The 11764-nt window shown below is 40.1% G+C and overlaps 1 protein-coding gene across 1 annotated transcript; it reads right to left on the bottom strand.

Moving 5' to 3' along the window:
• Positions 1-2344: 2344 nt before the first annotated feature.
• Positions 2345-11698, bottom strand: trub1 (TruB pseudouridine (psi) synthase family member 1). The gene is made up of 8 exons (XM_030755216.1): positions 11468-11698; positions 11283-11381; positions 9814-9869; positions 8939-9020; positions 8711-8783; positions 3533-3672; positions 3348-3404; positions 2345-3248 (listed from the first exon to the last, which is right to left on the bottom strand). The coding sequence occupies exons 1-8, from the start codon at positions 11613-11615 to the stop codon at positions 3067-3069; spliced, it is 837 nt and encodes a 278-aa protein (XP_030611076.1). The 5' UTR covers positions 11616-11698; the 3' UTR covers positions 2345-3066.
• Between the last annotated feature and the right edge of the window lie 66 nt (positions 11699-11764).

Below are 11764 nucleotides of genomic sequence, written 5' to 3'. Positions count from 1 at the left end.
GAGGAGATAAGTGGACGGCCAACTTCCTGCAGGTGGCCGGCCGCCGTTTCTGATTGGCTTGCTCGCAGCTCCTAACGAGCCCTGCAGTGATCAGATGACAGGAGAGGGGAGATAATTGTATTTCAGGAGAATCAGCCACCGCAAACAGGTAATCAGAAAACAGACAAATCTACTGTTTGAGGGATGTAATGGAGCAGAAACGGCGCTGATAGTAGCTTGATCTTTTAAACTGCACATAAAGACCCACAATATTAGGACCACCCCACACTAGACTCTAAGCAGCTATTTCAGAAAGTGCATGAACGCCAGAATTGTTCCCCTATACTTTTGAAACCATGTTTTACTTTAGTAAAAGTCATAATTCTACTTTCTTCATAGCAAAAATGTTTTTGCTTTAAAACATACCCAAATCACCTTAGTCAAAACTTATCTTACTAGATAATAACTGATGAATTAACGTGAATATCAATTTATTGCTGCGATACTTATATCTTACTTGGTGGCTTTATCTAGAATACAGCATCATACATACTCGCAGATTTATATTTTTAAATTGGCAAAATAAGAAGTAACTGAAGTTTTAAAATAAATGGTATAACAGAATAACATGAGTACATTACAAATGCACTTCAGCTTGTGTAAATGTACTGTTGGACCTCTGGCAGTAGGAGATTTACAGTGTCCTCCTGCTGCATTTTGCTTTCTTAAAATATGTACTGAGCTCCTCTCCTCTCAGCTCTTAGATGATTTAATGAATGCACTCTGTAGCTCTCCTTATTGCTATGCCATTGTTTTTTAAAATCTTTCTTTGTACCAGGGGTGTCAAACATATGTCCAGCGGGCCAAAATCTGTCCGTCCAATGGGATGATTTTGTAAAGTGTAAGTTTTTAAAATGATTTCATTTTTCCGGGAAGCATTGTGTTACAAGGCAACGGATCACCCCTATGAGAGTGGCTGCCTGAACTGTTTATTTCACCAGAGATCTTAATCATTGTTTTATGCAAAGGCATCACTCACGGCTGAAATAGGACAGTTAAGCAAAGAGACAGTGATGATGCGCTTATTGGAGGACGCAGTAGCGTTTGTTTTAAATGGCAAGTGTCGTTTCTTTGTGAAGAGTCGACTTTTTACATTTTTAATGACGACACATTATTGAACTTGCACTTTTTCTTGTGTCTTTAATAAAGGTTTTAATGTTTATTGAAGTCCTTATTTCGTTTTCCGAAAAAAGGAAAATATTTTGGGCTGCTTTTTAATAGCTTCTATGCAACACCTTTACTGCTCTGTAAGACTCCGGTTTGACAGGGCTAGATGTAGCCCATGAACTAAAATACATTGAATTCGAACGCACTGAATTACTTTGCATTGTAGCTACTGCATGGTGACTAAAATCCAAGTAAAACAAAAAAGTTGTTAGTGTTCTGATAGCACAGGGCGCTGGTTTTATACCCGGGCCAATAAACGTGGCTTAAGCAGGTCTTTGACTAGTCAAACAGCACGGAGCGTTATCTTTAACAGAGTAATACAGGTCAACTGTAACCCACATGCCCAACGGTGGAGCTGAATGAAGTGTGATTAACCCGTGATTTGAATGTTTGGAGTTTTCCTGTGAAATCCAGTCTTTGAGGAGATAATAGCAATAAACGCATATGCATGGAATGGCTCACTAACTGAATGAATATCCCTTCAACTGCTTTCCGCCAACTGTTAAACAATAACCGGTAACTTCTCTGTTTGAGTTACAACAGAGCTGCCTTTGCCCTTCTTGTGGCTCCAGATGCACGCGTGGCGGGCATTTTGTCAGAAGGTGAGTTCATTAATAGTTGCTCATAATGGCAAGTCACACTGAAGTGCTGAAAGCGAGCTTATTCCGTCCAGCAGGTAAACTGCTCCCTGATACCGATGGTTCGATTTTCTGGCGCGTCCTTAAAGCGCACGCCGCCGCCTACCAACTTTCTAACGGCCGTAATTTAGATAAAGTAGACTCAGAGAGCAAACAGGGCTATAAGCAGCCTTGAAGACATGAAAGAAATCACCAAAACGGCCAATATTTGGACTGAGACAATCATTGCAGCTCATTGATCCGGCCAGCTTCCCGTGGCGTCAGACTCCTGTCCAAAAAGCACTGATAACTCCTCTGAGCCGCCCCCTGGCAGCTGGCGCCATATATCTGCCACTCACAGTTCAAGTGACTCAGACACCGTCTCCTCCTCACGAGTCAACATTATCCTAATTATGAAAAGCATCAGGATGTTAGAGACCTCTCTTTATCGGCCACGTTTAAACTTGTTAAGAAAACGCCAAATTAAACAAGCAAAAACAATCAAACAAAAAAAAGCATGTAATGCAGTTTAATTAGTACCTGTTTCACCATTTATGCCTAATGGAATAACACAGGGACGACACAGCCGGAAATCATCTATCAAGTGCACACTCTTAAAATGAAACTTAAAATAAAACTTTAGAAGCAAATAAAAGAAGAAATAATGGTCCACATATGAATTAGATTTTACATAAGGTCAGAGGTCTGCAACTATAATACTGGGTATTTTAACTAAAATGATCCATGTAATGAGTAACATTACTACATGGAACAAAACAAACAGGATTTTTGTAAAATACATCTTTACAGCAGTTTATTAGGGTGATTTTATGAAAAAAAAACAACAAAAAAAAACAATCTGAAATTGAAGTTGTGAGTTTACCAGAAATAAATAAAATCCCTTCAGAAAGGACCCACAACATTAGAGACGCAGGTTTCATCATTCCACTGCAGATGCTCACTAACAGAACATCCCCTGTTTGCACCTCGGGTGTGATGAGGTTATTTACACTGTAAATCTGCACAGGGGGAGCAGCATGATAAACAGAAATCTGCACAAATTTCTCACAGTATAATTTTAACATTGTTTTCTTTTCTGTAGTTTTACCACTTTTAATCTGAGAGATGTGGCAATGTTCACAGATTTAACTGAAACTGAACAATATGGACCAAAACCAGTCATTACACTGCTCCACAGGTTTCCCACTGCGGGAAACCTTTTCCTCTTCTCTCCGGGTGCTGGTCAGGTGACAGCCTTCTTTGGTTTCAGATGGTCCTTCCTCTGCTCTCCCTCTGAGCAGGTCTGCAGCGAACGTAAGATGTGTTCCAGTGTCCACTGCTCCTCACGTAAGGCATGCTCCTGCAGAGTGAATGGACCCTGCTTTGTTCTGATCAGCTCCTTCACATGAGCACAAGAGGACAAAGCTGCAGCACACACACAGTGGTTACTTTGATGCTCACACCTTAACTTATCCTCATCAACATGCTCGATGGAACTGTGAAACAGTTGGAAGGTATTCTCACCTTTTCCCAGGTCATCCACCAAGCTTCTTACATAAAATCCACCACCACACTCAATATCTGTCACACAAAGAAAGCTCATTCAACCGCCTGAATGTGCAACTTACAATAAAATCAAAGAGGACACAACACTACTTTAAAGAAGTCAGTATAGAGGAAGAAACACTGCATGATGCAACATTTCGAACCCAGAGTGAAGAGAGGAGGCTTGAACTCCTGTAGGGTCAGGTTGTACACTGTGACTGGCCTGGCTGGTTTGGCCTCGACCTTGTGACCTTTCTTCAGCAGGACAGAGAGACGCTGGCCATCCTTTTTCAGTGCAGAGTATCTAAAATAATAAGACGTTATTAAATCTAACCATACTTAATGTGCTTTTTTTTCTGAAAAAGAAAACATATTCCACCTGTATGAAATACAAAGGCATAGCACCTTCCATTAATGTGAATTTAGGCCATTTTCCTACATTAAGTGGCATGATGCTGTAGCAGAGGTGACCAAATAGTGACATCTAGAGGCTGCACTACATTGGGAAAACAGCAAAAAAAAAAATGCTGAGATGTTAAAATCCTTAACACCCACTGTAAGTATCTTAGGTGTTAAGCAAAACAAGCAGGTTCTGCACAATTCAGGGGCATTTCATTCAAACTGATTAGGGACCACACTGAGGAAAAGAAATCCCAGGAAAGGGGAGACCAACAGTTTAGTGACATGCTTTAACTGAAAACATTCTGTATATCTCAGTAGTTTCACATAAAATTTGGCCCACATCATTTTGTTGATTAAATCTCTCTGATCATATAGTTTAACTGTAATATGCACTCAAAACGCATGGATTCAAAATGATAACACAAGTGATGCTTTTTGAAAACAAACTGTCTCGCAGGAAATGAATACACTGGCTTCTTTTTTACAATCAAAGTCATATTGTGGGCTCCTGATTTGATTGTTTAAGGTCATGGTCCTTCTCTGGGAGCCTCAGCCGATAGAGAGCCTGGCACCATCCTGGAAGATTCCATGATAAAGTTGGGAACTAATAGCCCCTCCATGAAGATGACAGGCAGTGTTATAGTCAAGACCACCTAACCCGAGACCGAGACAAGACCAAGACCAGTGCCTGATGCTATATGACCCAATAAAATGTGAAACATGATCAAAATCACTTCTCAAATTGATCTGAAAGATCCACATTCCCATAAAATCACCCTGATATTAAACACTCAAAGCTGAAATAAATGTAACCATCATTATTTAATACTCCTGGGTGACTTCCATCATTTATCACAGAATGTAAAACAATTATTCATAGTTCATTACAATACTCTTAACTGTTCTCTGTCTTTCATAAACAATACATAAAGTTATGTTGTTTTTAAAACCAACAACAATCTTTGTAAAAATGTACGCTGTTTCAAAACCACATAGCCAAATGTGTAAAACTGGCAAAACAATCATCGACAGTAAGAACTAAAGCCACAAGTTTCTCTCTTATACAGATTAAAGCTGCAGTATGTAACTTTATAAATCTGTTTTTACATATTTGTTCAAACTGTATGAGACAGATAATCTGTGAAAAAAAAAAAAAAAAAAAAAAAAAAAATCAAGCTCCTCCACCTCCTCCCTGAACCGCTCCTAATCAAAAACAACCAATCAGAGCCAGGATGAGGGTCAATCACTGTCAATCACTCCTCGTTTATGTGCTGCTCAATGTAGTGGTGTACGATACTTCAAGATTTGGTATCGATTCGATGCCAAGTAAACACGGGGCCAGTATCGCCGATACAGATACCGATACTTTTTAATAATTATGAAGAATTTTCATGAAGTTTAACTGGTTTGAGATTTTTTCCTTTGGATCATTAATTAGTTAAAACCCAGGATAGAATTGGGCAAGGTTTATAGGTAAGCAGAAAATACTTTTTCAAAATAAAAGTTATTGTTCTGAAACGATACAACGTTAACAAAGCAATTTTCCCCATATATTGATGTCTGAATTTTTTTTTTCATAAATGAAGTGTACAAAATCATCACTCAAGAACAAATGTAAACTTTTTTTCTTAAATAAACAAGCTGTGCAAATTTAAATTTGCTTTAAATGTTTTATAGCAAATTCCTTTTTTCCTAAGTAAAATATGTGTCATGTGACAGTATAACAAAACACTGGGGAGGGGAGGAGCAAAGTGTGGCTGCTCTGTGCTGTGACAGGAGCAACACTTAAACAGTCAGCTCGCATCTTTGATGAAACTGCAGCACTGCATACAGGAGAGAAACTGAAGCCAAAGTATCGATCTCATTATACTGATATTGATCAATACCAATACCAAAGTTGGTATTGATATTATCAATATTAGGATCGATCTGCCCACCACTAGTACTAATGGCGGAGAAACAGCTTACTTATCTGCTGTCACTGGTAGCCATGGTAACTACAGGGTTCTAGCAAGAAATATTTTTCAGCCCAGCGCTAACGCTAATACTAATTTGTAAGCTAATGCTAACCGCTAAATGCTGCTCCCGCTTGTTAACTGAGTGACGGGGCCTACGATGTAACTGGAAAGCACCTCTGAAGCCTAGGCAGTAATCACAGTCTTTGTGGACGTGTAGTTAGTTTTCTTGAGGTGCATGTCAGGTTAGGTTCAGAGAGGATTTTCAGTTATGTACAAAGGACCAGTGCAGAACTCTAAATCAGGCCTTATTAGATCGATAGAATGATAATTTTTGCATATACCGTATTTTCCGGAGTATAAGTCGCACTTTTTTTCATAGTTTGGCTGGGGGTGCGACCTATACTCCGGAGCGACGTATATGTGACATTTATAACACATGAACCAAAATACTCCAGCCACTTGACATCTCCGTGAACTGCAGCTTTAAGGCAGTCTTGCATAACCTGTGGGCGCAGTGGATGATGGATGGAGAGCACAGCTTAACGGCAACTGGGAGAATGCGCCACCCAACTTTCCTGGAAGTCATTGGATGGATCAAGAAAACATGGGCTTCAGTGACAAACCATCCTGTTGGGATTCAGAAAGGCTGGAATAATTGGAACTGCAGCTGACGACGAGTCTGACTAACGCGACACAAAAGAGGAAGCGGCGCTTCGTCTACGGAGTGTACGGAATTGTTTAGAAGTGACACCGAGGATGAAGAATTCAATGGATTGATGGTTTGGTTAACTTGTTAGTATGTTCTTTATGCTATGGTTATCTGAATAACTTAATGTTACGTTAACATACTGTAGCGATTCTCTTAGTTAGAGAGCGTGTTGATGTTGTGGGATTTCGGACTGTTCGGGAGGTTCGTGAAGGCAGCATGGAGAGAGAGAAAAAGACCGAGAGCTTGCCTGTGTGTGTGTTGCTGTTCCGCTGTTGTAGTTGTGGTTGGCGTGGCTGTGGCCTACAGCAGCCGTTTTTCTGTTAATAAAGACGACCTTTGTTGTGAATATCGCCGACTTTGGAAGTGTGTTTACAACGTTACAATACCGAACACGTGTTCGTTGTGCGTCATGTAGCTGAATGTGCTACGTTAGCATAACGTAGGTGTAACCGTGTTCGTCCTGTTCTTTAATCCATTATTATTTTAAATTGCCGTTCAAGATGGAATTTGTGCTCTGAGTCTCGGATTCTATCAACCCCCCCCCCCAAAAAAGTGCGACTTATAGTCCAGTGCGACCTATATATGTTTTTTCTTCTTTATTATGCATTTTTTGGCTGGTGCGACCTATACTCCGGAGCGACGTATAGTCCGAAAAATACGGTAATCCAGAAAGGTTACATTTATATAGCATGCATTTAATGTGTCCCAGAGTGCTGTTTCCTTCCACTAATGTGTTTATAGAAATCACATAAAAAGCCTACACAACAAAAATATAATCCAGATTTTTTAACGATCAGATGCTAAAAGCATTTCCTACATTTGAATATCAGCCACCATGTTGTGAGCATAAACTATCATGTTTTTAATGCAACAATAGGAAGTGACATCCTGCTGGGAACTGTAGTTTTTATTCTTGAAGGCCTTTCATAGCTCCACTGGTGCTGAAAACTAATGTTTGATTATGGCTGCACCTATCGATTATTTTAGTAATCAAATATTGTATTTATTACCCAATTAATTAAGTAATTGGATAAGAAATAATTTTTCATTTTAACGATTCATCTGCATATTTTAACTTCATTACTGCAATTTTTCTCTGTATGAAACAAACAGGGTGGATGGAGCAGCTACAAAGTTCTCTTTTCTTCATGTTGCTGATCAGGTGGTTGATGAAGAACCTCCAGCTGTTTCCCAGTAAATGTTTTAAGGTGGTTACAGGAACAAGAGCTCCTTTCGCTCCACCTGAGCTCACCGCTGCTACTTTTCCACTGCCGAGGTGCCGGTGCTCGTGCCGGTACTGGTGCTGGTTTAAATGAACCGGCAAAATGCTTAAGAACGCTCTCCGTGAACTGCTCCTTTACATATGAGTGTGGGAGAACACGCTCCCCTTTCTTGTGCTGTGAACACACTTTACGGTGCAAACCAAACTACTGCAGCATCTGTGTGCAGCACAGAGGTAAACACAGTCAGATTACGAGCAAGACGACAAGTACACACTTTGCGTCAACAAATTTGTGTCGAGGAAATTTAACAAAAGAAGTGAGTTACTCCAAGGATCATTGCAGCTTTAAAATTTGCATTAAATTTTCAGTTTGTGTATCAAAATACATGAAGGTTGGTATTTACCTTTCATGCTGGGATTTTTTTGTTGAATAGGAAGCCTGAAATTTTCCTTTGATCTTCATTTTCCCTCTTACTTCTTGCGTTCATTTTAATTTCTGTAGCCCATGAAATCAAGCGCACACATGACCATAGTGAGATCACACGTACACATTGTGAATGAAACTGCCCGTGCTCTGTGGTAGACTGCAAACTGCGGTGAAATGATGCAGGCGCAAGCGGCGATAATAGCAGTGACCCTAGCCGGGGCGGAGTCTGTGAGGTGCGCTCCTTTGAGAGAGTCTTTGTTGGATTTGAATCAGTATGTTTTGCATCCAATAAAAGCAAAGATGTTAACAAATAAATTGGACAGTAATCTGGCAATTTAGTGATATTTCCACAGCTGTGGTCTTGACTGGTCTTGAAATAAAATCCCGAGTCCGCAATGTCTGAGTCCATGACAAGACTGAGACCATCAGAAAGCGGTCTTGAGACCGGTCTCGAGATCAAGACCGAACTTGAGTACTACAACACTAATGACAGGACATGTCTTAAGGACATAAAGGCCTAGATGATGATTTATGTATGAGAAGATTCTGCTTAAGAAATAAGTTTCATTTTATCTCATTATTGGTTCATACTTTTGGAAGTTGACACACGGAGGCCTTACTCACAATGGAGGCACTTGCATGATGTCACCAGTGAAAGCTTTCAGCTTTTCCTCCATGTCCAGCCTGGTTATGTGTTCTGTAGAGTAAAATGTATCAATAAATAAATCATTCAGACTGGCAGCGAAGCAGAAAATAAAGAGTGTTCCTGAAGAAACAGAGGTTTGCATGAATAAGTTATGCTGCTGCGTGGAGTGATCTCTAAGATCAAATGAATGAATTTACACTATTTACCAAACTCTTTCTCCAGAATCACACTGCCGGTGGCATCCAGAGTGTCCGTTGCTTTTCCGAGCTCTCCTACAGCAATATATTTCTGGAAAATACACAGTGTGTGTCACCGCTTTGTGTTTTCCACTGAGAAGAAAAGGCAAGTTCATCCACAGCTGCTGCTTATAGCAAGTTTAAAGGTGTTTCACTATGTGTTAACATTGTGTGGCCTTCTTGTAGCAGCATTTATGCATCTGTTGGTTAATAAGTAGCAAAGAATGTCATTCCCGAAATCTACAGTAACATTTTATTCAGAATAGAACACAAATCACAGATCAAAAGTTTAAACTGAGAGAATGTATCATTTTAAGGGAAAAATATGTTGTTTCAAAATTACATGGCGTCAACATATCCTAAAAAAGTTGGGACAAGTAGCAATAAGTGGCTGGAAAAAGGAAACTGAGCATATAACGAACAGCTGGAAGACCAATCAACACTAATTAGGTCAATTGACAACATGATTGGGTATAAAAAGAGCTTCTCAGAGTGTCAGTGTCTCTCTGAAGCCAAGATGGTAAGAGGATCATCAATTCCACCATTGTTGCGCAACATATTTTTCCCTTAAAATGATACATTCTCTCAGTTTAAACTTTTGATCTGTGATTTGTGTTCTATTCTGAATAAAATATTAGATGTTGGCACCTCCACATCATTGCATTCAGTTTTTATTCACAATTTGTTTAGTGTCCCAACTTTTTTGGAATCCGGTTTGTACAAGTTCAATGCATCCCAGTGCTCTTCAGTTAAAAGCTGCAGTAATGCATCGTGGCTCACAGTTCTCACTGACTGTGCATAATGTTCCAAATGTCATGGTTTAATATACACCGTCACAGACTCACCTTTGAGCCAGTCAACATTGTGCTGAGCATTTTTGTGCCATTCCCAACACCAACCACTGAAACAAAGAAGATTAGAATCGAATGAATAAAGCCCTGCTAGCACTACAGGTTGAAATGTTCATTGCACTCAACCTTAATAACTTAGAAGATCCCCTGCCACTACTATACACAATTCACCAAACTTGAAATATGTTTACATTTTTCTTATATTAAATATTTCTTAATATTTCTATTAAGCATAATCTGCTTTGATAACAGTTACAACAATCTTTATTTCCTTCTTCATGAAGTCATGACCTGGAATTTTTCCAGAGGAAGTGAATGAATATCCACATATTCTGAGCACCAGTGGCTGCTTTTCACAATCACAATCCAACATTGTTGCTTTTATTTTGAAGGCGACTGGAAGCTTCACTGTTTAATGCGCTGGAACAATATCTATATGAAGTGGCCTGAAAGATGTCAGCTCACACTGAAAAACCGAAGAGACTGATGTAGAATGTAGAGTTTTTAACATGATATGGAATTCTAAGTATTTATTGACCTAAGTCAGAGGAGCAGTCAAGACCAGTTTTGTGATTTCCCACAAAAACGGTAAGCCATTCTCTGACAGGGAGTTTATCAAAGAGTATCTGGTGGACTCTGCCACACTAATAGGCCCTACGAATGGTACCCAGACAGATCGTGGTCAGCGAGGGAAAACTGGAGCGTCCAAGGCTCATTTGAGCTACAGCAGCTCATCTGTTGGATTGGAACACACGAGTCAGCAGTCATTCCCCACGTGCATTTTTCGACCCATTTTTCCTGCTTCTAACACGTCAACTTTGAGGACAAAATGTTCACTTGCTCCCTAATATATTCCACCCACTAATTGGTGCCATGGTGAAGAGAATCAGTGTTATTCACTTCACCTGTGGGTGGTCATACTGTTATACCTGATCTGTGCATGTGTGCACACTCAACATTTTAACAGTAATGTATATGTCTATGACAGGGTGGACATATGGTTCATTCTCACAGTCCCGTCCTATTATTAACTGAACACGTGTAGGAGCCAGGCTAACATTTCTATAACTTGAGCCTACTATTTACAGTAAGTCAAAGGCAATGAGAAATTAAAACTAAATACTCTGGATACTCTGACAGTTTAAAGCTCACCCTTTTGGTGATATTGACCCATAGAGTCATAAATTACTGAATCAGACTGAAATGTTATGGATTAGATATGAAGAGTGCATCACGTCATTGCTTACAAATATAAAAAGCTATCTAAATATTATTTTTTAAATATGGGGAGGGTTTGGCTGGAACTGACCCATCTCTCTCTGTCACACACACACACACACACACACACACACACACACACACACACACACACACACACACACACACACACACACACACGAATGACAACAGTTGCACGTGCAGCAGCACCTGGATGTGAAGGCTATCCGCTCCTAGCCGCTTACCGAGCACTCCGCTGGCGGAGCTGTCCAGCGTCCCTCCGTGTCCCATCTTCAGGCTCTGATTCTTCCTCTTCCGCGGATTTGGGTTTTTGACTCCCGCTTCTGAAAAATAGAACAACACAAATCATTTTACTGTCAGCTCTTCACAAATCTTAGACTTTCGTCCTGCTGCTGTTTGGTCCCATTACCCTTGAGTAAAGCTTCTTTGAGCACGTTTAACACGTCCGCGGATGTCGGCCCTCGTTTCTTATATATCGCAAACAATCCATTCAAAGCCTGTAGTTCCGACAGAGAGCTGCTTATAGGGGTGACAATGTTACTGATGTTTCCAGCCATGCTTCTTACTTTTCTTTTCTTTTCTTTTCTTTGGCTGATGCCCCTCTTCTTCTTTTACCGTCAGCTGCAACTATGCGTCCCGTTGTTGGATTTACCCCCACCTGCTGGTTGAGCAAAGGTTAAGTCTTACGCGTTCATAAATGACACAT

The sequence above is a fragment of the Archocentrus centrarchus genome, chromosome 19 (genome assembly GCF_007364275.1).
Source record: "Archocentrus centrarchus isolate MPI-CPG fArcCen1 chromosome 19, fArcCen1, whole genome shotgun sequence".
In the NCBI taxonomy this organism is placed as follows: Eukaryota; Metazoa; Chordata; class Actinopteri; order Cichliformes; family Cichlidae; genus Archocentrus; species Archocentrus centrarchus.
Note: the sequence above shows the minus strand (reverse complement) of the source record. Positions and strands in the feature narration are given on the sequence as shown.